General features: G+C 39.3%; 1 protein-coding gene across 5 annotated transcripts in view; it reads left to right on the forward strand.

Annotated features, from left to right (window-relative positions):
- CEP83 (centrosomal protein 83) overlaps positions 1–27,706 on the forward strand; it is a 127,691-nt gene that overhangs the window by 75,458 nt on the left and 24,527 nt on the right. For 4 of the 5 annotated variants that reach the window (XM_036301583.1, XM_036301581.1, XM_036301584.1 and 1 more), the window contains 4 exons: positions 1,532–1,663; positions 13,273–13,387; positions 14,625–14,769; positions 14,885–15,034. In XM_036301583.1, coding sequence (XP_036157476.1) covers positions 1,532–1,663; positions 13,273–13,387; positions 14,625–14,769; positions 14,885–15,034 — 542 coding nt within the window. Of the gene's footprint in view, positions 1–1,531; positions 1,664–13,272; positions 13,399–14,624; positions 14,770–14,884; positions 15,035–27,706 lie in introns of those variants that run through there. The other variant, XM_036301586.1, reaches the window with a different exon arrangement.

Consider the following 27,706-nt stretch of genomic DNA (forward strand, 5'->3'; position numbering starts at 1 on the left):
TTTTCAGTTTAAAATAACTTTTATGCCACAGTGGCAAAATATTCTGGACCCTTTCACCGTCTTCTCAGATATGCTTACTCCTCCTAGTTCTTGGCACCTAACATGTCGCAAATATACTATTTTAATTGTTTTGATGTATTTTGAGCAGTCCAAAGTGTGGTGGTTTTTTATTCAGATAGTTGTGAAATGATTTGAGTTGGAAAGAAATTAATGGCACTTAGCTTATAATTAAAATCTAGGATCCAAATCCAAAAGTGATTCTTCTCTACCGCCCCCCCCCCCCCCCCCCCCCAGCCAGCAAACTGGTACCAGGAGAGTATTGATATGTTTAGAAGAGAAGTCATGTTTTTATTTTGTGTATGAAGCTTTTTATAGTATTTACTGGTCCTGAACTAAAGTAGTCAGTATTGTTGGTCTTTAGATGTGAGACAGTTCAGAATGATACTGCTTGTTTTATGTTCCATCGTTTCATCATCCCTAATGTATTTATACAGTGACAAATAAGTGGATGATTATAATTAAATATGACATATGGTGCCAGTGTGAAACTTTTCATTGAGGTCATTTAGAGTGATTGTTTTCAGGACAAGCTAAATGATGACAAAAAGATGGGAAGTTCATTTGTGACATTTTCAAAAGAGCCTATATTTAATTTTGTCAGGTGAAATGAAAATAAGTACATGAAAACAGCATTTCTTTCTTCTTTGACATTTTTGGCTATCAGTGAGCCCAGAAAGTATTATTGTATATTTGAGGAAAGTAGGTGTTTTTTTTTCTAAATTATTTGAATACACTCCTTATATTATACTTAAGATATATAAGAAATGAGATAAAAGTTGAAGCTTATCCTTTAAATGCCAAGCAATTTTTATTTTAACTATTTTGAGTAGGACTATTTTAAGAAAGCATTTAGTTTTCCCTCTCTAACTAAAGAGTACTGTATTACCAACCAGAATTTTTTGGACAACTTCAGACTTCATTAAGAATCTTTATTATGTGATGAGGTCAAGAGCTATTGAGCTCTTTGCCCATACTTCCAAAGGCTACAAATTAGTTAAGGATTTTGAATTCTTATATCTCTCTTTAAAAAAACTCCATTGACTTTAGATTTTCAGTTCTCACTTCTTACTGTTATAAATGAGCCCTGTCTTCTATTTCTAATATGCTTTTTTATACCTACTATGGATTTGGAACCCCCCAAAATATTTGTTCCAATTATGTCAGCAATAAGAAGAATAAGTAGGCATCAAGTGAGTGCATTCACCAGATAAATATATGAGTTTTATTTCATTAGTGGCTCTTGATATATGTTTGTTCCAGATGTCTTTGTTGCATATTTCTTGGAGCAAACATCTTTCATTTGAATTCTACTATATACTTTGAGAAAAATATTTTTTCTTCAGTACGTGTTGAGATTTTGATTAATTTTGTGTAGTGGATTACGCATATATTTTAAATAGTGCTTACTTTATTTTGATATAGTTGTGAAAAGTTATGAACAAATTTATAAAATACTTTGTTTTAATAAAAGGCTGAAAAACAGTCAGTTAAACTACATGCTGAACGCTTGGAAAAAGAGCTACAATCAAGCAATGAACAAAATACTGTTTTAATCAGTAAATTACATAAAGCTGAACGGGAAATAAATGCATTGAGCAGTAAAGTAAGTCATCTTAATGTTTCTACTTCATTCTTTAGAATGTTTGATACTGTATAATGACAAAGAAAATTTACATTTAAATAGCTTTGTTCTCTATATTAAGATCTTTTTTAATGCTATCATTCTACCTTCCAGATATATGCAGAGTCTGACCAATTCTTATTACCTCCACTGTGAATACGCCCCACTGGCCTTCTCACTCTTTGAGCAAGCTTACTTCTTCTCCCTTACTTCCTGCCTGGCATGGTCTTCCCTTACATATCTACTTAGCTTGTTTCTGCATCTCTTTCAGATGTTGCCTTATCAGAGAGGCTTTCCTTGGCTTTACCTTGTTCAGTACCGTCTTCCATCTTCCTCTGCCCTCTCAATCTCCCTTACTTGCTTTATTTTCTCCATAGTTCTTAACACCATCTAATATATATATATAATTTGTTTCTCCTTTTCTTTCCCACACCCTTACTCCAACCAAATATAAGCTCCAGAGCTGAGAATTGCTTTTATCACTGCTGTCTCTCCAGCTCCTAGAATAGTGCTGGCACACAGTAGGCACTCAATAATAAATGTTAAATGAATAAATTAATATTAGCAGTAGCACCTGCATTTATGTTATTTAAAAAGAATATAATGGTAAGGGCACATGTCCAGGTTGCAGGCTTGATTCCCCAGTAGGAGCCATGCAGGAGGCAGCCGATCAATGATTCTCTCTCATTATTGCTGTTTCTGTCTCTCTCCCTCTCCCTTCCTCTCTGAAATTAATACAAAAATAAATATTTTTTAAAAATAATATAATGGTTTGAACATTTTATATGCAGATTTTCTCAATAACTTATAGATCCTCCATCACCCCTCAAATGCAGGATATGTATATATGGAATCCAGTAACCAGAAATAGAATAGCAATGCTAGAAGTACCTTATAGACTAACAGTAGTGAATGAGAATATCAGTTCTGGGGTCAGACAGATTGGACTCAAGTTTCATTTCTTCCACTTTCTAGCTCTGTGACCTTCAGCAATTTATGTTCTCTCTGAAAAGTTTGTTTTCCGTTTAAAATGAGACTAATATTTATAGAGTGTGACAAAGATTAAATGAGATATTATGCATAAAGTATTTGGCATAAGATTTAGTATATAATCACCCAAATATTAGCTGTTATTATCATAACTAGAGGCCCAGTGCATGAAATTTGTGCACTGGCGGGGGGGCGTGCCTCAGCCCAGCCTGCCCCCTCTCACAGTCCGGGAGCCCTCAGGAGATGTCCTACTGATGGCTTAGGCCCGCTCCTCTGGGGGAGCGGGCCTAAGCTGCAGTCTGGCCAACTTCTGCGGGAGGTGACCGGGCTAATCGGAGTAAGGTGCCACCCCCATCACCCCACTGCTGCTGCCACTGCCGGCCGCCGCAGCCGCCAAGGTGTTTTCATCAACATGGACTCCAATCCCTTCACCACGAAAAAATGACAATTTTCTTTAGGCATTTTCAAGATGTCTCTTCCATAGGATATGACATTTCTTTTTTTTTTTTTTTTTATCCTCACCTGAGGATATTTTTCCATTGATTTTTAGAGAGCGTGCAAGAGAGTGGGAAAGACAGAAACATCAATGTGAGAGGGACACTTTGATTGGTTGCCTCCTGCATGAGCCCTGACCTGGGCCCCAGCCAGGGAGGAGCCTGCAACCTAGGTACATGCCCTTGATCAGAATCAGACCTGGACCCTGTGGTCGGCAGGCCAAGGCTCTGTCCCCCGAGCCAAACCGGCTAGGGCAGGATATGACATTTCTTAGCCCCTCCAGCAGTGAGCCTTCATTTTTTCCTCTAGGAGTGAGATGGAAAACCCTAGATCACCTTCTTGGATTCTTATTACCCAGGTTACCAAGAACACTGCAAGTGGCGTACAGGGAGCTTAGCCAATGAGCTGAGAGAAGAGGTGTTCCCTCTGCAGTTCACGCACAGAGACGGGATTGCCGGTGCGCCACGGCGGCTTGGGCAGGTCCCTCCTGTGGTGTGTTCACTCCAGGTCTGCTCCAGCCGCGCCGTAGTGGCTTGGACAGACCCCCCGTGTGTGTGTCTGCTCTTGGCCTGCGCCATTCGTGGCTTGCCTCTCCGTGCATGCAGTCCCTTCCCACCCACCTGCACACGCAGCCTCCTCCTGAGCAGTCGTGACTGTTACGGCGTCCCAGCTAATTTGCATATTACCTCTTTATATATATAGATATTAGCTAGCAATAGTAATAGTACTTCTGGCATTGCTAAGAACTTGGAAATAAGACTGGTTACTAAATCAGTGAAGTAATATGTATTTTCTATCATAGCAGAGTTATATCTAAAATTATCTTAACACATTGTTTGCCGGTAGTTTTTATCGCGAGCTAACAGGTGGCGTGGGCCATTTTTGCTAATTTTTTGTGCAAATGGCAACGTTCAGTAAAATTACGATAACTTTAGTTTACGTATTTATACGTTACCCGCATTCTACTGCTAGTCTATAAAAAAACGTATTAATACGTGTCCCACGCTCTACTACACTGGTAGAACGTATAAATGCGTTTTCCGCATACAATGTGTTAAAAAACAAAATGGCTCCCAGACCAGAAGGGATTTACTATAGCTTGGTAGGAATATATAACTTATCTAAAGGAATACTATATTCATCATAAATTCCTTGGCCAAGGAATTAGTTGAGAAGACTGAAGCAGAGAGTTTTAGTCAGAAGCATGTAAGTACTCTGGTCCCATTGAAAAGAGTGTTCTTACTGTGGAAAGGAATACACAAATCTGTTTTAATTTATGGCCATGAAACAATTCATTTTACTCTATTTGAGCAATGAGGTTTTTATTATTAAAATGTTTTAATTCAAGCATAGTCCTATAATTGAGCTTATAGGTTGAGATTCAGATATATTTAGAAATTAAAAACTATCATTTTGAAGGAGATAATGAAGTGCAATGGAGAAGTTTGTGGGCTTTGAATCAGATGAATCTACCTTTGAGTCCTGACTCATTCATCTCACTCACCACCTATGTGACTTCTCACTTGCTTAACTTTTAAATGGGGATAATAGCCCTGACCGGTTTGGCTCAGTGGATAGAGCATCGGCCTGCAGACTAAAGGGTCCTAGGTTTGACTCTGATCAAGGGCATGTGCCTTGGTTTCGGGCACATCCCTAGAAGCAGGTGTGCAGGAGGCAGCTGATTGATGTTTCTCTCATCAATGTTTCTAACTCTCTATCCCTCTCCCTGTCTGTAAAAAATCAATAAAATATATTTATAAATAAATAAATGGGGATAATACCTGTCTCTTACAGGGTTTTTGTAAGATTAAAGATGGCATTGAACATAATAGTAGCTGATGATGAAAATGATCATGGTAATGATTACATACTTGTGATATCATTAAATGAGAAAATGATGTACATAACTTTGAGACCATTGACTGATTTCATTCTTCACTGTATCAGTAACTGTGTGTATGACTTTAGGCAAGTTACTTAATATCATTGGGCTCTATTTTCCTCATAGATGAAATGAGGCATTGCTCTAGATGATCTCTGAAAATCCTGTCAGCCTACTAAGTTTCTATAAGTCCTACTAGAAAATAAATAACTTGATTACTTCCTGGTTAATTGTAAGCAAATTATTTCTATATTCAGTGGATATATATTGAGTGCCTTCAATGATAAAATATGCAAAGAAATGGATGCAAAAGACTTAATTTCAGGATACAGGGAGTTCTCTCATGGTATAAATTATTTTCAATTTTATAAAAAGAAATAGTGAGTATTCAGTATTTTCATAACACTGCTGTGGACCTGAGTAGCCGAACTGAACTGCTGGAACAACCTGAACCATAGATGGGGCAATAGGACACTGGATAAGTTGGCTTTTGCTGTGGTTTCTAACTCTTGGGGACCACCAGATACTTCCCTTGCAGCATATTTATGTGAGCTCTTTGGCTTATTTGTGTCCTGACCCTAATTTTTTTTTCTTTTTCTGTACATAGCCTTCCCTATTGCTCTTTTTAGAGTTAGTGCGTAAATGATTTCTCGTATTCTGCCTATGGAAGAAGAGTATTTTAACGTAGTATTATTTCTCTGCTTGTTTGTTAATACACATTGCTAAAAGTTGCCTGTCTATTTTGCATATCAATGGCATATTAAAAATCACTCTTTAACTTTAGACAAGCCAAGTTTTCATTTGAAATATTGTACGTGAAAAGATTTCATTGGAAAGATAAATTTTAAAATAATATTTCAAACATGATTGTCAGTTTTCTTTGCAACTTGAAGTTTTCATCAACATTATTTTGCAATTCTAGTAAACGCTTGAAATGGTAGTTTACAATGCAAAGGAACACCTGTGCTGTATTCAAATTTGTGTTATCTTTTTTTAATGGAGTTATGACAGTGTGACTACCTTTCTATTGAAAAAATATTACTAAAGCCCTGGCTCGGTTGAACATCATCCCATGCACCTAGAGGTCCCAGGTTAGGGCATATGCCTGGGATGTCTGCTCAATACCCAGTAGGGGGTAGGCAGGATGTAGCAAATCTATGTTCCTCTCCCTCTCCCTTCTTCTTTCTCTAAAAAAAATAAATAAAAATCACTAAAAATATTACTAGACATAGTCTGAGGATGATGTTCTTAAAGGTTTTTCACATTCAATGAGGTAAATTCTTCCAGTTACCACACAAAGTGTTTGATCTTTAGAACTCATATAATTCAGACAGCTTTAAAGAAGCTTCCCACAGAGTTACCCTTATTAGCCAAGTTAGTGAGATCATACCACCTGAGACCTTTGAAAAAAATACGAATTTAAGAATACTATCTATTTGGGACTTGCGTCAAGAGCTTCTCAAGTAATACATTTTTCAACTATATTTCTATTTCTTATATATTTTGTTTTCTAGCATGTCTCTGTGTCTATGTGTAATTTAAAAGATTCTGAAACCTTGCAGAGCACCACTATTTTCAGTTTTTTTAATTAAATTTTTATTGTTCAGATTATTACAGTTGTTCCTCTTTTTTTTTTCCCCCCATAGCTCTCCTCCACCCAGTTCCCACCCCACCCTCTGCTCTTACCTCTTCCACTGTCCTCATCCATAGGTGTACCATTTTTGTCCAGTCTCTTCCTACACCCCCACACCCCTCTCCCCCCAAGAATTGTCAGTCCACTCCCTTTCCATGCCCCTGGTTCTATTATATTCACCAGATTACTCTGTTCATCAGATTTTTTATTCACTTGATTTTTAGATTCACTTGTTGATAGATATGTATTTGCTGTTCATAATTTTTATCTTTACCTTTTTTTTCTTCCTCTTCTTAAAGAATACCTTTCAGCATTTCATATAATACTGGTTTGGTGGTGATGAACTCTTTTAGCTTTTTCTTATCTGTGAAGCTCTTTATCTGACCTTCAATTCTGAATGATAGCTTTGCTGGATAAAGTAATCTTGGTTGTAGGTTCTTGCTGTTCATCACTTTGAATATTTCTTGCCACTCTCTTCTGGCCTGCACAGTTTCTGTTGAGAAATCAGCTGACATTCGTATGGGTATTCCCTTGTAGGTAACTGACTTTTTTTCTCTTGATGCTTTTAAGATTCTCTCTTTGTCTTTTTCTCTTGGAATTTTAATTATGATGTGTCTTGGTGTGGTCCTCTTTGGATTCCTTTTGTTTGGGATTCTCTGCACTTCCTGGACTTGTAAGTCTATTTCTTTCACCAGGTAGGGGAAGTTTTCTGTCATTATTTCTTCAAATAGGTTTTCAATATCTTGCCCTCTCTCTTCTTCTGGCACCCCTATAATTTGATGTTGGTTCGCTTGAAGTTGTCCCAGAGGCTCCTTACACTATCTTCATATTTTTGGATTCTTTTTTCTTTTCTGGTTGGGTATTTTTTGTTTCTTCGTATTTCAAATCTTTGACTTGATTCTTGCGATCCTATTGTCTGCTGTTGGATCTCTGTATATTATTCTTTATTTTAGTCAGTGCATGCTTAATTTCTAGTTGGTCTTTTTTCATATGCTCCAGGGTCTCACTAAATTTATCGGCGGTTTCCATAAAATTCTTGAAAAACCTTATAACCGTGGTTTTGAACTCTGTATCCAGTCGTTTGCTTTCCTCCATTTCTGTCATTTGTGACCTGTTTCTTTGTCTCCGCATTTTGGCTGCTTCCCTGTGTTGGTAGAGTGGCTTTGTGTGCTAGGTGTCCTATAGGGCCCAGTGGCTCAGCCTACCCAATTACCTGAGGTGGACACTCTTGGTGCATCCCTTTGTGGGCTTTGTGCACAGTCTTTCTGTAGTCTTGTTGTAGTTAAGCCTTGATTGTTGTAGTTATCACTGGGATGAATTGATCTCCAAGCCAATTGGCTGTGAGAATCAGCTGTGTCTGCAGTGGGAGAACTTCTGTGCTGAAGACACCCTTCTGGGGCAAGACTTGATTCAGTGGGGCTTTGGTGTTCACTGAGTCTGCCCCCTGAGTGTGTCCCTTATGGATCTTAGGAGTTGTATTCTGGATGGTCCCACTCTGACCACTGGGTACACTGGCTCTTGGATCTAAGGAGGTGCTAATTTAGCCTCTGCCTGAGGCTTCCCCGCAGGAGCTATGGAGAGATCTTCAGATTCCCCTTCCTTTTTGGGGTTTGGAGGTGCCCAGATGAGGCCCAGCTGTGAAGCAATGCAAGCTGCTGTGGGGCCTTGGGCCTTCTCTTGGAAGTTCTGGGTCTGTCTGGCACAGCTGCAATTTGTTAGGTAATTTTCAGATTGCAAAGGGCCAGGGCATTCATATGCAAAAGCCTCTGCCGCAGCTTGGGTGGGGCAGGGTCTGGGAATCAACAGGGCAGAGCAAGCAGCTATGGCTGATCCTCAGCCCTGCCCTAAGAGGCCCTGAGTCTCAGCGTCCCGGTAATCACTGCAAGCACTGCTGAGAGAAAGCCGCCCTCGAGTTCTGAGTTCTGCCCGCTGCCAGACAGTCCAGTTTCTCCCTGTATGAGTCCTGGGTCCCCAGAGACTCCCTGGAACTAGAGTTCAGAGCAGTCGGGAGCTTGTGACTCCCTCCTGATTCAAAAAGACAGCCGCGTCCTCAGGTGCCAGCCCCTTTCTGCGGGCGCTTGAGCCTCCGTACCTCTGCACTTTACTTCCGCAGCTCCTCTGGGTCTCAGTGTGCTTTTCTTTCCTTCTAGTTGTAGAATTTCCACTCAGCCAGCCTTCCTGTGGTTCTGGGTGATGTCCGTTTTGTCTTTTCATTGTATTTTTGAAGTTGTTGTGGGAGGCAGCAATTTCCAGTGTTTACCTATGCCGCCATCTTGGTTTCTCCCACTATTTCCATTTTTTAATGTTTCTTAAAGATTTTGTTTGTTTTTTAAGTAAGTTTTTATTGAATTTTAGAAAGAGAGGAAGGAAGAGAGAAATAGAAACATCAATGAGAGAAAAATATCAACATCTAAAGGCTGCCTCCTGCATCCCTCCCTCCACTCCTCCAGACAGGGATTGAGCCTGCAACCCAGGCATGTGCCCTGACTGGGAATCGAACCAGTGAACTCTTGGTGCATGGGTTGACACTCAACCACTGAGCCACACTGGCTGGCGTTTCTTAAAGTTTTGTTAGTAGTCCCAGGTAGTAGTAATCTCTGGATACTCACATTTTGCTGTGTCAAAAGCATAAAGCAAATTTACAGTGAGCCATAATCTCCATGGAAAACATCATGGAAAAAAAACTAGAAAAAAACAGTAGCTTGGGCCAGGCAGCTTTAGAAAACTGTGAATCTCTTGAAATTGTAAACAGCATTTTAATATTGTACATTTTGTTTAGGAAAAGATCCCTTGTTTTCTTAGGATTTTTGAGGCCTGATCATAAAGGTTAAGAACCAAGGATCTAGGGGCAGAAAGGAATGTTATTATGACTCTTTGGGATTTGGTTCAGATTATTCAGAGAAAGTGCAACTGTCATATCTAGGCAATAAATACTTTAACACATTTTTTATTTTTATTAAATAAAATATTTTTAAAAATACATTCTAGGAAGTTAATATTAGTATAAGTATCTCTATATATAAAGACCCAGGGGCCATCACATCTGAAACAACCAAACAGATGACCGAACAGGCTGAGTGGTGCGACAAGGCCGGCAGGGGGGTTAGTGTGGGCCGACCAAACAACTGAATTCCAGGCTGCGTGGGGTAACCAGGCTGGCAGGGGGGTTAGTGAGGGATAGCCAAACGACTGAGCAGCAGGCTGTGTGGGGTGACCAGGCCGGCAGGGGGGTTAGTGAGGGATAGCCAAACGACTTAGCAGCAGGCTGTGTGGGGTGACCAGGCCCGCAGGGGTGGCAGTGAGGGGCAACTAGACTGGCAGAGGGTAGCAATGAGGGGAGACCAGGCTGGCATGGAATGCAGTTGGCAGCAACCAGGCCAGCAGGGGGGCAGTGAGGGGCAACCAGGCCAGCAAGGGGCGCATTGAGGGGTGACTAGGCCAGCAGAGGGGGGCAGTGAGGGGCAACCAGGCCAGCAGGGGGTGCAGTGAGGGGCAACCAGGCCAGAAGGGGGTGCAGTGAGGGGTGACTAGGCCAGCAGAGGGGGACAGTGAGGGGTGACTAGGCCAGCAGAGGGGGGCAGTGAAGGGCAACCAGGCTGGCAGGGGGCATTTGGGGGCGACCAGGTTGGCAGGGGGGATAGTTGGGGGCGACCAGCCTGGCAGAGGGGGGCCGTTGGGGGCAACCAGGCCAGGAAGGGGGGGCAATAAGGGGCAAACATGCTGGCAGGGGGCCAGTTAGGGGCGACCAGGCCGGTCAGGGGGGAGCAGTTAGGGACGATCAGGTCGGCAGGCAGAGGCGGTTAGGGGTGATCAGACTGGCAGAGGGGCCTCTTAGGGGCGATCAAGGCAGGCAGGCAGGTGAGCAGTTAGGATCCAGTGGTCCTGGATTGTGAGAGGGTTGTCCCGGATTGGAGACGCTGAAGGCTGGGCTGAAGGGACAGCCCCTCTCCCCTCCTGCCCGCCCCCCCCCCCCCCGCATGAATTTTGTGCACCGGGCCTCTAGTTATACTAATAATATTCATTATTTTAGGATTATGCAAATATATTCATTATTTTAGGATTATACAAATGCGGCACTAAAGAAAAACTTAAACTCACCTAGTTACATAGATGAATGAATTTGAATGCAGAGGACAAATACCTTGCTTGAGCATGTACCAATAGTTTAATAAAAAAAAAGTAGACTGTAGACAGACTTCACTGGTTTGACTTCTTGTCCAGTGTCCTTTCAGTTTCAATAATTTATTTGAAATTTTTTTCTCATTTCAGTAAATCTCAGGGTGAAATGAATTAAGAAGTAGATATTTTATTTCAGAGTTCTTGTTGAAATTAATCAAGATTCTATAATATAAGATATCTCTAATTTTTCACTTCATATTTAAGTCAGCTGCAGTGTAGTTTGTTAATGAGCTGCTGTCATTCTTAACCTTTTATAGTTAGCTTATAATTATATTTGTCACACAGAATAGATTTTTACTGTGGTCCAAAATTTAAAGCACTTATAGTTTAAATTCTGTTTGTCCATGAAATTATAATGTAGTAAAATCCAATCTACAGAAAGTTTCAGTATTTAAATTAATGTAATTTCTTAGCTGCTGTCCTGCAGTTAAACATTGTTCTATGAGACTTGCTTTCATAAAAAAGAAGTTTAGAAAGATTTAAAAATGCATAACTGATGTCAGCACACGGTATTTATTTTATGTAGTGTCATTTAAAAATCTACAAGTTAATTTGGAGAGGGATGCATTTTAATGTGATTAGCAGTACAGAGGCTGTATAGTGTACTTGCTTTTCTATTTATTTCCTCTAAGTGGGGATTTTACACCAAACCATTCCTTTACAATGTTTTCAAGACCTTTCATAGATGGTGTTTCTTTCACTAAGACACTTTTATTTCTCATCCTTGCCCTCTTTGGCTCTAGGACCTCTTCCATTTTTAAAAAATATTATCTTTATTGTTTAAAGCAGTGGTTTTCAACCTTCTGGCCCTTTAAATACAGTTCTCATGTTGTGACCCAACCATAAAATTATTTTCGTTGCTACTTCATAACTGTAATGTTGCTACTGTTATGAATCGTAATGTAAATATCTGATATGCAGATGGTCTTAGGCGACCCCTGTGAAAGGGTCGTTCGACCGCCAAAGGTATCGCGACCCACAGGTTGAGAACCGCTGGTTTAAAGTATTACATATGTCACCCCCCGCCCCCCATTAATCCCCCTCATCTCCACTCCCATCCCCCCCCAGGCCTTTACCCCACTATTGTCTGTATTCATGGGTTATGCATATATGCATATAAGTTCTTTGGTTGATCTCTCCCCTCTGCCCCCTTCCCTCTGAGGATCCTCAGTCTGTTGCATGCTTCCATGCCTCTGGAACTCTGGATCTATTTTGTTTGTCAGTTTATTTTGTTCATTAGATTCCACATATAAGTGTTATCATGTGATATTTGTCTAGGACCTCTTCTTGATTTCTTTCTAACTGCCAACTCTAGTTTTTTAGATTATATTACACTTAAATCATCCTTTACCCTCCTGTACCCATCATCTCACATTTTACATGTTTAACTTGTATATATTCATGGTTTTCTACTCTGATTTTATAGTTTTATACCTTAGTATAATATGTCTGAATGCAGGTTTATCTAACCTTTGTATCTGTATTGGTTACATCCTCCTAATTTTAGAAGCACCTTATCAAAGGGAAGGGATGTGGAAAATGTTAGGTAGTGCAGATGATTGGAGAGAAAAAGCTTTCTTGATTGCTGCTGTATCCTCAGCTCCTAAAACAGTGCCTAACATGTAATAGATGCTCAATAAATATTTATTGGAAGAATGAAGGAATAGTGTTTATGAACTAGAATTATTCAACTTCCAAAAGGGATGTCTCAGGAAAGATGAAAATTGGTATATGATTGATATATGGGTTAATTAATGGAAAACATTGACAATTATTTATATTCACTGGTGGCTTTAAAAGAATCAGATTTTGACAATAAAGGTTTAGATTTATAACTTTCATACTTGTTCCTCCCACTACCACCACATATGTGTGCATACACTCACATATACACATACATTATTTAGTCACCAAATTCAATTGATCCTTCTTGCACTCCTCTTCCCCATCAATTCTTTGCCTCTTCATTGGTTTCTTTACCTTCAGTATCTTAATCTAATACATTTGCAATTAGAGTTAATTTTCTGAAACAAAGTTAATTGTGCACCTTTAATAGCTAATAGGATACACAACCCTTTTTATGGTGTATAAAGTTTATTCCCTGCCGCTCTAGCTATAACACATTAGCTTGTTTTTTAAGCAAGCAATGCGACCTGTACCTATATAACATTGTATATGCTGATCCTTATATCTTGAATGCCTTCTTGTCACCAACATTCTTTTAAAAAGAAGGATTCTCTTTTATTAGGATAAAACTGTTTTCTTGATGACAAATATTTTTCCAGGCATTGGAACAACTTTCCCTGTTGAAGGTGCTTACCACAGCATTTTCTCATTTCTGCTAAAGTGTCAGGGTAAGCAGTTAATGACAAGAAAATGACCATAGTAATTTCCGTTTCTAATTATCAACAGGTAAAGGAACTTAAACATTCAAACAAACTAGAAATAACAGACATCAAACTGGAAGCAGCAAGAGCTAAGAGTGATCTAGAAAGAGAAAGAAATAAGATTCAAAGTGAATTGGATGGTAATATATAATTTTCCATGCTTTTTATTTTCACATCTAAACTAAAATTATTAAAATAAATCACACTGAATTTTTATTTTCAGATTTTCAGCTTACTTGACTTTTAATGTTAGAGCACATATGGATTGTTTTTTGTTTATATGTTGAATGTTCATTTTGTAATCTAACTTTTTAAAAAAATCATGTTTATGTTATAGTTACTTGATTAATACATAAATTAAATGAAATTTTGCAGTGTGAATTCCATACTTCCTGAGTTTATAATTTTAAATCTATTTAGATCATCATGTGATTGTTAGTTGCAGGCCCAACTTTTACCTTTAAAAATATTTTTATGTAGACCCTGGCAGTGATTGAGCCTCATACAGCCTAAGCTTATTTTTAAGCTCCAGTTTACTGTTTAGAATGTCTTTCTCATCAGGATTCCTCAGAAATTATATTATTTCTGACTTTTCTTAAGTACTTAAATAAGCTGCCTTTGGCCTGTAATTATCCTTGAGTTGGTCTTCAGTTGAACTGGCCTCTGTAGTTTTAGACAGAACTTACGATGAATGATTGTTTTCATTATTAATTTCTACTTGATGTTGACTCATGAACTTACATATTTAGGCAGTAAATTTTCTTAGGAACTTATTGAGTTTGGGATCCAGTTTTGCATTTTTTTTTACTTTGAGTTACATAACAAATTTTAGCTATTTTATCTGCAAAATACTTGTCATCTAATTACAAGGAAGATTTATAAATTCATTTGACAAAATTGAAAGTTTCCAATTTATATTTCTACTAGAAATCTAACACCTCTGCTAGAATAATAGGTTTTGAAGAGTTCTATGATTTTATTCAGGCTGCCTCCGGCCAGCTTGATGATGGTGTTCTTTGTGGGTCTTAGGTTACAGAACCTTGGTAGGGGTGAAGTAGGTACTTAAACCTCTTTGGCTATCAGCCAGGTTGATATCCCTAGCTTTAAAGATTCAAATGAATAAATGTATGTAACCTTTTATTAACCTTTTGTGTGTGTATGCTAAATAAACTAATGACTGAAAAATTAACTCTGAGTTTTAGTTTCATTCTTAAGAAAGTTTATCAATGTAATAATCTTTGAGAATATATTTCTAGAGTGACTTACTTTCTATATTCTAATAGTTGTCTTATCAATTTATCAATGTTTGCTATTAAATGTGATTTTTCATCTTAATAAGATTGAGTATAGCACATTTTTCTCCTTAAAAAATACTAGGATTACAGTCAGATAATGAAATTCTCAAATCGGCTGTTGAACAGCACAAAGTGCTCTTAGCAGAAAAGGATCGTGAATTAATACGTAAAGTACAAGCTGCCAAGGAAGAAGGTTATCAAAAACTTGTGGTATTACAAGATGAAAAGTAAGTACATAATTACCTTTTTTTTTGCATTAAATCTCCTTGCAAATGAACATATTTTGCTGTCATATTATTCTTATTATAGTTCTTGTAACATAATTATCATTTGTTGTTTTAGGCTTGAACTTGAGAACAGATTAGCGGATTTAGAGAAAATGAAAGTGGAATATGATGTCTGGAGGCAGTCTGAAAAGGATCAGTGTGAAGAGAAATTGCGGGCTTCACAGATGGCAGAAGAGTCGGCCAGAAGAGAACTTCAAAGTATTAGGTTATATATTATATATGTGTGGATATATATATATCTTTTCAAAATTTCTTTTAAATTTCATTTTATTATTTAAAGTATTACAAATAGTAGTACATATGTCTCCTTTTTTTCCCCATTGATCTTCCCCCGGCCTCCCCTACTCCCTGGCACATGCCCTCACCCCCCCACCCCAGTGTCTTGTGTCCATTGGTTATGCTTATATGCGTGCATACAAGTCCTTCAGTTGATCTCTTACCTCCCCTCCCCAAATTCTCCCCAGCCTTCCTGCTGTAATTTGACAATCTGTTTGATGCTTTTCTGCCTCTGTATCTATCTTTTTGTTTATCAGGTTATAATGTTCTTTATTATCCATAAATGAGATCATGTGGTATTTTTCTTTCACTGACTGGCTTATTTCACTTAGCATAATGCTCTCCAGTTCCATCCATGCTGCTGAAAATGGTAAGAGTGCCTTCTTTTTTACAGCCGTGCAGTATTCCATTGTGTAGATGTACCACAGTTTTCTAAACCACTCATCTGCTGATGGGCATTTAGGCTGTTTCCAAATCTTAGCTATTATAAATTGTGCTGCTATGAACATAGGGGTGCATATATCCTTTCTGATTGGTGTTTCTGTTCCTAGAAGTGGCATTACTGGATCAAATGGGAGTTCCATTTTAAATTTTTGAGGAAACGCCATACTGTTTTCCACAGTGGCTGAACCAGTCTGCATTCCCACCAGCAGTGAAGGAGGGTTCCTTTTTCTCTGCATCCTCTCCAGCACTTGTCTTTTGTTGATTTGTTGATTTGTTGATGATAGCCATTCTGACAGGTGTGATGTGGTACCTCATTGTTTTGATTTCCATGTCTCAGATGATTAGTGACTTTGCGCATGTTTTCATGTACCTCTTGGCCTTCTGTATATCTTCTTTGGAAAAGTGTCTATTTAGGTCCTTTGCCCATTTTTTGATTGGATTGTTTATCTTCCTTTTGTTAAGTTGTATGAGTTCCCTGTAAATGGTGGAGATGAAACCCTTATTGGAGATATCATTGGCAAATATGTTCTCCCGTGCAGTTGGCTTTCTTGTTGTTTTATTGATGGTTTCCTTTGCTGTGCAGGAGGTTTTTATTTTGATGTAGTCCCATTTGTTTATTTTCTCCTTAATCTCTCTTGCCCTAGGATCTGTGTCTGTAAAGATATTGCTATGACATATGTCTGCATTTTTGCTGCCTATGGAGTCTTGTAGGATTTTTATCGTTTACCGTCTTACATTCAAGTCTTTTAGCCATTTTGAGTTTGTTTTTGTGTATGGTGTAAGTTGGTGATCTAGTTTCATTTTTTTTGCATGTATCTGACCAAATTTCCCAGCACCATTTATTAAAGAGACTGTCTTGACTCCATTGTATGCTCTTGCCTCCTTTGTCAAATATTAATTGAGTATAATAGCTTGGGTCAATTTCTGGGTTCTCTGTTCTGTTCCATTGGTCTATATGTCTGTTCTTGTGCCAGTACCAGGCAGTTTTGAGAACCGTGGCTTGGTAATATAGCTTGATGTCTGCTATTGTGGTCCCTCCAACTTTGTTCCTCTTTCTCAGGATAGCTGTGGCTATTCGGGGTCTTTTTTTATTCCAGATGAATTTTTGGAGAGTTTGTTCGAGATCTTTGAAATATGCCATTGGTATTTTAATATGTATTGCATTGAATCTATAGATTGCTTTAGGTAGTATGGACATTTTAATGATGTTGATTCTACCAATCCATGAACATGGTATGTTCTTCCATTTGTTTATGTCTTCCTCTATCTCTTTTTTCAATGTCCTGTAGTTTTCCGAGTACAGGTCTTTTACGTCCTTGGTTAAGTTTACTCTTATGTATCTTAATTTTTTTTCGTGCAATGGTAAATGGGATTGTTTTTTAATTTCTTTTTGTGAGTTCATTATTGGTGTATAAAAAGGCCATAGATTTCTGGGTGTTAATTTGTATCCTGCCACATTGCCAAATTCATTTATTAGGTCTAGTAGTTTTTTGATGGAGTTCTTGGAGTTTCCTATGTATAGTATCATGTCATCTGTGAATAAGGACAGTTTTCCTTCTTTTCCAATTTGGATGCCTTTTATTTCTTCATGTCTGATCGCTATGGCTAGTACTTCTAGTACTGTGTTGAACAGGAGTAGTGAAAGTGGACATCCTTGTCTTAGGTGAAATGGTTTTAGTTTTTCCCATTGAGTATGATGTTGGCTGTAGGTTTGTCATATAGGGCTTTAATTATGTTGAGGTATGATCTGTGGGATTGGTTGTTACTTCACCTCTTTCATTTCTGATTTTGTTTATTTGGGTCCTCTCTCTTTGCTTCTTGGTGAGCTTGGCTAGAAATTCATCAAACTTGTTTATCCTTTCAAAGAACCAGCTCTTGATTTTGTTGATCTTTTGTATTGTTATTTTTGGTCACTATGTTGTTTATCTCTGCTCTGTTCTTTATTATTTCCTTTCTTCTGCTTACACTGGGCATTTATTGTTGCTCTCTTTCTGACTCTTTGAATTATACGTTTAGATAATTTCTTACCATTTTTTCTTGTTTTTTGAGGTAGGCCTGTAGAGCTATGGACTTCCCTCTCAAGACTGCTTTCACTGTGTCCCGTAGATTTTGGATTGTTGTGCTTTCAATGTCATTTGTTGCCATGATGCTTTTTATTTCTTCTTTGATCTCTTTGGTAACCCAATCATTGTTTAATAGCATGCTATTTAGCCTCGAGGTGTTTTATTTTTTTAAATTGTTTTTATTGTAGTTGATTTATAGTTTTATGCCATTGTGATCTGAGAAGATGCTTGATATGATTTCTGTCTTCTTGAATTTGAAGAGACTTTGCCTGTGTCCCAGTATATGGTCTATCTTTGAAAATGACCCATGTGCACTTGAGAAGAATGTATATTCTGTGGCTTTGGAGTGAAGAGTTCTGAAGATGTCAGTTAATTCCATCTGATCTAGTGAATCATTTAGGATTGATGTTTCTTTGCTGATTTTCTGTTTAGAGCATTTGTCTAGTGGTGATAGTGGGATATTAAAGCCCCTACTATAACTGTATTGCTGTCAGTCTCTCCCTTGATATCCTCCAGAAGTTTTTTTTATGTATTTGGGTGCTTCTGTATTGGGTGCATATATGTTTACCAGAGTTATATCTTCTTGTTGAATTGCTCCCTTTAGTATTATGAAGTGGCCTTCCTTATCTCATGTTATGGCCTTCACTTTGAGGTCTAATTTGTCAGATTTAAGTATTGCTACCCCAGCTTTTTTCATTTCTATTTGCCTGAAAAACCCTTTTCCATCCCTTCACCATCAGTCTGTGTGAGTCCTTTGTTCTGAGGTGGGTTTCCTCTAGACAGCAGATATATGGGTCATGTTTTCTTATCCATTCAGCTACCCTTTGTCTTTTGATTGGGGCATTTAATCCATTTACATTTAAAGTTATTATTGAAAAGTATTTGATTGTCACCATTTTTTTTCTTTATGCCTTTGTTCCTTCTTCCCTTCCTATTTCTTCTTTTTACAACAGACCCTTTAGCATTTCTTGCATTGCTGGTTTGGTGGTGATAAACTTTCTTAGTTCTTTTTTGTCTGTGAAGCTCCTGATTTCACCTTCAGTTTTGCTTGATAGCCTTGCTGGATGCAGTATTCTTGGATTCAAACCCTTCCTTTGCATGACTTTCTATATTTCATTCCATTCCCTTGTGGCCTGATGTGTTTCTGTAGAGAAATCAGACACTAGTCTGATGGGGGATCCTTTGTTAGGTAACTTGCTGTCTCTCTCTGGCCTCTTTTAAGATTCTTACTTTGTTGTTGGTGTTTGCCAATTTAATTATAATGTGCCTTGGCGTCCATCTTTGGGGGTTTATTTTGTTTGGGACTCTGTGAGCTTCTTGGACATGTGTGAATTTTTTCTTCCCTATATCAGGGAAGTTTTCTGTCATTATTTCTTCAACAGGTTTTCTATTCCTTGCTCAGTTTCCTCTCCTTCTGACACCCTTATTATGAGGATGTTGTTTTGTTTCGTGTTGTTCCAAAGTTCCCTTAGGCCACCGGTTCTCAACCTGTGGGTCGCGCCCCCTTTGGTGGTCGAATGACCCTTTCACAGGGGTCGCCTAAGACCATCCTGTATATCAGATATTTACATTATGATTCATAACAGTAGCAACATTACACTTATGAAGTAGCAACAAAAATAATTTTATGCTTGGGTCACAACATGAGGAACTGTATTTAAAAGGCCAGAAGGTTGAGAACCATTGCCTTAGGCTCTCTTCTTGTTTTTTAAGTTTTTTTTCTATATCAGTGATGGCAAACCTTTTGAGCTCGGTGTGTCAGCATTTTGAAAAACCCTAACTGAACTCTGGTGCCATGTCACATATAGAAATTTTTCGATATTTGCAACCATAGTAAAACAAAGATTTATATTTTTGATATTTATTTTATATATTTAAATGCCATTTAACAAAGAAAAATCAACCCAAAAAATGAGTTCGCGTGTCACCTCTGGCACGCATGTCATAGGTTCGCCATCACTGTTCTAGATGCTGCTCTGCTTGGGTATTTTTTCCTGCCTTGTCTTCTAGCTCACTAATGCGGTCCTCTGCTTCTTCTAGTTTACTGTTGATGTTTTCTATTGAGTTCTTTATTGCAGTGATGTCATTTTTCCTTTCTTCTTGGTTCTTCTTCATTTCCTCTTTGTTCTTACACATATTATTGAATTTGTCTTCCAACCCTTTCAGTGACCTTATGACCATTTCTCTGAATTCTTTCTCTGACATATTGCTTCCCTCCATTTTATTTACTTCCTTTTCTGGCGATGCCTCCTTTTCTTTCGTACGCAGGCTGTTCTTTGTCTCCCCATGATCTCTCCTCTCCAGGAGTCTGGCTATGTAGCTCGCTCTCTCCTGTGTTGACTTTCACTAGGCAATATCTATCCTTTCCGTCTGCAGATTGTCTCACCAGCTGTGTTTAATTTGTCAATTCTGGATGGGTGTTGTTCGATTCAGTTGTTCCTTCTATCTGCTCTGTGAGAAGGTACAGGGCCGTCTGCGTATTCAGCGCAGCTTTGTCTCCACCTGGATAGACTTTTTAGGTGCTCATGGTCAGGGAGGCTGGAGCCCTGGTGTTCTTGGTTTCGCAGCTGAGGCAGCTGGTCCCTGGGTGATGCGGTTGTAGGGTCCCAGGAGGTATCCGAGGTCTCCCCTGTTGAAGGTGAAGCTGGGCTTCTGATCACAGCTGGTCTCCCATTCAAGATGGTGTGGTCTCTGCAGCAGATCCGGCCACTCTGGGAGAGATTTTAGCAGCAGTAGAGGCTGCCTGGCCAGGGGGGCCCGTCTGCCAGTCCCCAACAGTCGCATGGAATATAGCTGTTCCTCTCTCACAAATACAGACACTCCCCGCACGTCCATGCACTCTCCTTTCATTCTCTCACTCACGCAGTATTTTGCAGCCTACCGTCCCATCAGTAGCCATCTAGGATCTCCTTTATAGTATGTTTTAATGTCTGGTTGGGTTATTCTATCTTTCTAGTTTTTCTTCTTTTTTTAAAAATTAAATCCTTATTGTTCAGATTATTACAGTTGTTCCTCTTTTTTCCCCCCATAGCTCCCCTCCCCCCCATTCCCACCCCACCCTCTGCCCTTACCCCCCCCCCACTGTCCTCATCCATAGGTGTACGATTTTTTTCCAATCTCTTCCCGCACCACCCCCACCCCTTTCCCCCTGAGAATTGTCAGTCCACTCCCTTTCTGTGCCCCTGATTCTATCATATTCACCAGTTTATTCTGTTCATCAGATTATTTATTCACTTGATTTTTAGATTCACTGTTGGTAGATATGTATTTGTTGTTCATAATTTGTATCTTTACCTTTTTCTTCTTCTTCCTCTTCTCAAAGGATACCTTTCAGCATTTCATATAATACTGGTTTGGTGGTGATGAACTCCTTTAGCTTTTTCTTATCTGTGAAGCTCTTTATCTGACCTTCAATTCTGAATGATAGCTTTGCTGGATAAATTAATCTTGGTTGTAGGTTCTTGTTATTCATCACTTTGAATATTTCTTGCCACTTCCTTCTGGCCTGCATAGTTTCTATTAAGAAATCAGCTGATAATCCTATGGTTACTCCCTTGTAGGTAACTGACTTTTTTTCTCTTGCTGCTTTTATGATTCTCTCTTTGTCTTTTGCTCTTGGCATTTTAATTATGATGTGTCTTGGTGTGGTCCTCTTTGGATTCCTTTTGTTTGGGGTTCTCGTTGCTTCCTGGACTTGTAAGTCTATTTCTTTCACCAGGTAGGGGAAGTTTTCTGTCATTATATCTTCAAATAGGTTTTCAATATCTTGCTCTCTCTCTCTTCTTCTGGCACCCCCATAATTCAGATATTGGTATGCTTGAAGTTGTCCCAGAGGCTCCTTACACTATCTTCATATTTTTGGATTCTTTTTTCTTTTTGTCTTTCAGGATGGGTGTTTTTTGCTTTCTCGTGTTTCAAATCTTTGACTTGATTCTTGGGATCCTCTAGTCTGCTGTTGGGAGTCTGTATAATATTCTTTATTTCAGTCAGTGTATGCTTAATTTCTAGTTAGTCCTTTTTCATATCCTCGAGGGTCTCACTAGATTTATGGAGGGTCTCACTAAATTTATTGGTGGTTTCTTGAAGATTCTTGAGTAACCTTATAACCGTGGTTTTGAACTCTATATCCAGTAGTTTGCTTTCCTCCATTTCTGTCATTTGTGACCTGTTTCTTTGTCTCCGCATTTTTTATGCTTCCCTGTGTTGATAGAGTGGCTTTCTGTGCTAGGTGTCCTATAGGGCCCAGTGGCTCAGCCTACCCAATTACCGGAGGTGTATACTCTTGGTGCACCCCTTTGTGGGCTTTGTGCACAGTCTTGTTGTAGTTAAGCCTTGATTGTTGTAGGTATCACTGGGAGGAATTGACCTTCAGGCCAATTGGCTGTGAGAATCAGCTGTGTCTACAGCGGGAGAACTTCTGTGCTGGAGACACCCTTCTGGGGCAAGACTTGCTTCAGTGGGGTTTTGGTGTTCACTGAGTCTGCCCCCTGAGTGTGTCCCTTATGGATCTGAGGAGTTGTAATCTGGATGGTCCCACTCTGACCACTGGGTACATTGGCTCTTGGATCTCTAAGGAGGTGCTAATTTAGCCTCTGCCTGAGGCTTCCCCGCAGGAGCTATGGAGAGATCTGCAGATTCCTCTTCTTTGTTTGGGGTTTGGAGGTGCCTAGATGAGGCCCAGCTGTGAAACAATGCAAGCTGCTATGGGGCTTTGGGCCATCTTTGGGATGTTCTGGGTCTCTCTGACCCAGCTGCAGTTAGGTAATTTTAGATTGCAAAGGGTCAGGTCATTCATATGTAAAAGCCTCTATGCACAGCTTTGGTGGGGCAGGGTCTCGGGGAATCAACAGGGTGGAGCAAACAGCTATGGCTGACCCTCAGTCCTGCCCTAAGAGGCCCCGGGTCTCAGTGTCCTTGCTATTCGCTGTAATCACCTCTGAGAGAAGGCCGCCCTCGAGTTCCACCCGATTCCAGACAGTCCAGTTTCTCTCCGTATGAGTCTGGGTCCCCGGAGACTCGCCCGCAACTGGAGTTCAGAGCAGTCGGGAGCTTGAGACTCCCTCCTGATTGAAAAAGACAACTGTGTCCTCAATTGCCAGCCCTTTTCGTGTGCTCCTCTGAACCTCTGCACTTTACTTCCGTCGCTCCTCTGAGTCTCAGTGTGCTTTTCTCTTTCCTTCTACTTGTAGAATTTCCACTTAGACAGCCTTCCTGTGGTTCTGGATGGTGTCCGTTTTGTCTTTTAGTTGTATTTTTGAGGTGGTTGTGCGAGGCAGCAATTTCTGGTGTTTACCTATGCCGCCATCTTCATCAGTCTCTCTAGTTTTTCTTCTTATAGTAGTTTATTGACTAATCTTTTTTGTTTGTTTTTCCATATAAACTTGAATATCATTTTCTAGCTCCATAAAATGGTTTGGTGGTATTTTTATTGGGATTCCTTTAAATATTTAATCTAATCTAGGGAGAACTGACATCTTCATGATGTTTAATTGTCCTAGCCAAGAGCAAATTTATTTCAGTTAGTTGAAATTTATTGTATTCTTCCGAAGAGTTCTAAAACTTTATGTAGTTTTGACACATTTCTTTTTTATTCCCAAATACTTAATCTTCTTTGTTGCTTTTATAAATGTTTTTCCTCATTTTGTTCTCTAGCTCGTTATTGTTTATGAAGCCTATCAACACTTACATGTTGATTTTATATATTGCTAACTTACTCAAGTCTTATCTTTGAGTTAGTTTTATTATGAATTACCTAGTATTTCTCAGGCATACTATCATATCTATAAATACAGATGACCTCTTACCAGTTATTATGCCTGTAACTGATTTATCTATTTGCACTGGCAAGCACCTCCAATACAGTATTGAATAGTCTTGAGGATAGTGGGCATCCTTGCCTTGTTTCTGATCATAGTGGAAATGTCTCTCCTATATTTTCATTAAGAAGCCAGGTTTAGGATTAAGGAATGTCTATTTTATAATTTAAGGAGGCATCCATCAATTTTTATTTCCCTGATTTTTTTTTTAATCAGCCATGATATTTTAAATTGTCAAAGGTTTTTAGTATCTCTGGAGATAATTTTTTTCCCTTTGCTCTCTTAATGGCTTTCCTAATCTTGAATCACCCATCATTTCTGGAATAAAGTCCTCTTGATCTTTGTTTGTGTAGGTGGTAGTGTATTCTGTTTGTTAATACTGTATGTATTACTTACTCGGGGAGATCTCTTCATAAGTTATATAAATGTCTAACCACTGTATTCTGTACCTGAAACTAATATAATATTGACTGTCAACTGTAATTGAGGGAATAAAGCACATACACAAAATAAGAAATGACCAAGGAAAAGTAAGCACTGAAACAGTGAAATTAAAAAATAAACAACCATTTTGTGAACCTCTATGCAAGTAAATTTGAAAACATACATGAAAGAAATAATTTATGAAAATACAGATTATTAAAACTAATCCCAACAGAGATAGGAAACTTAAACAGGCTGTTTTCTATATAGGAAACAGATAGTTATCAAAGAACTACCCCAGAAAAAAGGTACACGACTAGATGGTTTCACAGGAGAATTCTACCCAGACTTCAAAAACCAGATAATTCCACTATCCCAGAGCATTGTAAATCAAGGAAACTGTCTTAATTTTTTTTATGAGTAAGGGTAACATTGATATGTAACCTGATAAAGACATTACAAAACAAAATTACAGCACCATTTGTAGAAGTATGTCTTTTCTCCCATTGAATTATTTTGGTAACTTTGTTGAACATTATTTGACTGTGTAAGTGTGTGTCTGTTTCTGAACTCTGTTCTATGTCATTGATCTGTATGTCTTTCTTGACACCAATATCATGCTGTTTTGACTTCTCTAACTTTATGGTAAGTTTGATTCAAGTAGCGCAAGTCCTCTACTGCCGCAGTCTTTTGCAGCAAGAGTTCAGGAATCTGGAGAAGGGGCTGTGACATAAACAGATACACTAGACAAGAAATATAAATTTGGAAGGTATGGGTAACCAGGCATATCACTTCCCTCTAGTGGAGAAGCTCTCTGAATTTCCAGACCCAAGGCTTTTTATTTACTACTAGTGACCCGGTGCATGAAATTCATGCACATTAAAAGGGACTTAATTAGAGGAAATATTTTAATACTGCTATTTGCCCTTTCTCTATAATAGAAGTGTCAGAGATGAAAGAAAATTAGTAAAATGTATATGAAAATCTCCCTCCTGTCAGAGTCTGGGTTGCGCTGTGGGACCCAGAGTCAAGTCCCCGCCCACCCGCGTGCACCTCGAAATTGCATGAGACCCAGACCCAGAAGCCCCACCCCTGTCAAGCCCTGCAGGGTGGGGGCGCGGCCTCAGGTCCCCTGGCCCCAGTGCGGGGGCGCGGCCTCAGGTTTCCCAGCCTGGCCTCAGGTCCTCTGGCTCCGGCAGTGGGGGTGCAGCCTCAGGTCCCCCAGCCCCGGTGCTGCAGCCTCAGGTCCCCCAGCCCCTTCGCCAGGGCATATTAGCTCTTTATTATTTAGGATAATACACATTACTCTTTAGCAAAGCAAACACACATATCAAAGGTAAGGTTTGATAAACAGTAAAAGATTATCAGGTTAGGGGATTGCCCTGAGCTATTCAGCCACCATTGTCTTGACAGAAAAATAGGTGCATAGCTTTTAGCCCTTGCTAAAAACCAAAGTCCATCAGCCTTCTGAAGGACTTCTTGCATAATTATGACCTGCTGGTCTTAGCCTCCAGCACTCTACCTTATTCTTTTTTGTCAGGATTGTTTGACTCTTCCAGGTTCTTTGCCTTTCCACATAAATTTCTGTATTAACTTGTCATCTTTTCAAAAAGGCTTAAGATTTTTATTGGGATTGCATTGAATCTCTGCCTCAATTTAAGGAGAGTTGTATTCTCAACAGTATTGAATTGAACAGTCTCTCCAATTCATGATTGTGGCATATTTCTCTGTTTATTTAGGTCATTTTTAATTTCTTTCATCAGTTTTATAGTTTTTATTGTATATGTATGTCATGTTCGTCCTGTGTTGAATTTTATTTCTAAGCATTTTAATGTGATTATAAGTGGAGTTATTTTTAAAATCTTACTTTCTAATTTTCATTGCTGGCATATAGAAATATAGTTAGTTGAATTAAAAAATTTTTTTTCTTTATTGATTAAGGTATTACATATGTGTCCTTATCCCCCCATTGCCCCCCCTCCCCCACTGATGCCCTCACCCCCCTGTTGTCTGTGTCCATTGGTTAGCCTTATATGCATACATACAAGTTCTTTGGTTGATCTCTTCCCCTTACCCCTACCCTTCCCTACCTTTCCTCTGAGGTTTGACGATCTAATCGATGCTTCCCTGTCTTTGGATCTGTTTTTGTTCATCAGTTTATGTTGTTCATTATATTCCATAAATGAGATCATGTGGTATTTATCTTTCTCTGACTTGCTTATTTCGCTTAGCATAATGCTCTCCAGTTCCATCCATGCTGTTGCAAATGGTAAGAATTCCTTCTTTTTTACTACAGTGTAGTATTCCATTGTGTAGATGTACCACAGTTTTTTAATCCACTCATCTGCTGATGGGCACTTAGGGTGTTTCCAAATCTTAGACCTTGAATCATTACTAACATCATGTATTTTCGACTAGGTGCTTTGTGGATTTCTTAGAGTTTTCTAAGATCATGTATGTATATCTTGTGCTTTATTTTTTCTTTTCTTTCTTTTTTTCTTGTGCTTTCTTTAGTTTACTTCATTGTTTTATTTTTTTTGATTTGGAAATTTAATTCAACTAATATTCTTTCATTTTTATTGGCAAAGGTGTCTAGTTCTTATTCTTATCACTGCTTTAAATGTATTCTATAGATAACATGTGTTTTCATTATTATTTTTTAGAAATTCTCTCACCAGTTTGTGTTTTCTCTTCATCCAAGAGTTGTTTAAATAGAAGATGCGGTTGTTTAATAGAAGATGAAACTAATAGTTTGCTAGGGCTGTCATAGCAAAATACCACAGACTGGGTGGTTTAAACAACAGAAATTTATTTTCTTACTGTTCTGGAGGCTAGAAGTCTGAGATCTCAAGGTGTTGGTAGATTTGGTTTCTCCTGAGGCCTCCCTCCTTGGCTGACAGATGGTTGCCTCCTTGCTATGTCCTCACATAGCCTTTTTTTTCTGCACATGTACCTCTCCTTCTTCTTATAAGGACACCAGTCATAGTGGATTAGTTCCTATCCTATAACTTCATTTAACATTAGTTACCTCTTTAAAGCCCTATCTAAATACATTCTAAATTACTGGGAGTTAAGACTTCAATTTGTGAATCTTGGGGAGACACAATTCAGTCCATAAAGAAGGTTTTTGAATATTCAGGTAGGAGAGCTTGCCTTTTTATCTTTATTTTTTTTAATTTATAGTTTTACTAGAGGCTCGGTGCACGAAATTCATGCATGGGGGGGTGTCCCTCAGCCCAGCCTGTACCCTCTCCAATCTGGGACCCCTCAAGGGATGTCCGACTGCCCGTTTAGGCCCGATCCCTGAACCGGCAGTTGGACATCCCTCTCACAATCTGGGACTGGTGGCTCCCAACCACTTGCCTGCCTGCCTGCCTGATTGCCCCTAACCGCTTCTGCTTGCCAGCCTGATCACTCCCTAAACACTCCCTGCCAGCCTGATCAATGCCTAACTGCCTCCCCTGCCGGCCCGATTGCCCCTAACTGCTTTTGCTTGCCAGGCTGATCACCCCCTAACCCAGCCATGGGCAAACTACGGCCTGCGGGCCGGATCCGGCCCGTTTGAAATGAATAAAACTAAAAAAAAAAAAAAGACCGTACCCTTTTATGTAATGATGCTTACTTTGAATTTATATTAGTTCACACAAACACTCCATCCATGCTTTTGTTCCGGCCCTCCGGTCCAGTTTAAGAACCCATTGTGGCCCTCGAGTCAAAAAGTTTGCCCACCCCTGCAACCACTCCCCTGCCAGCCTGATCGATGCCTAACTGCTCCCCTGCTGGCCCGATTGCCCCTAACTGCCCTCTCCTGCTGGCCTGGTCACCCCTAACTGCCCTTCCCTTCAGGCCTGGTCT

The sequence above is a fragment of the Myotis myotis genome, unplaced genomic scaffold, assembly GCF_014108235.1.
Source record: "Myotis myotis isolate mMyoMyo1 unplaced genomic scaffold, mMyoMyo1.p scaffold_m19_p_3, whole genome shotgun sequence".
Lineage (NCBI taxonomy): Eukaryota > Metazoa > Chordata > Mammalia > Chiroptera > Vespertilionidae > Myotis > Myotis myotis.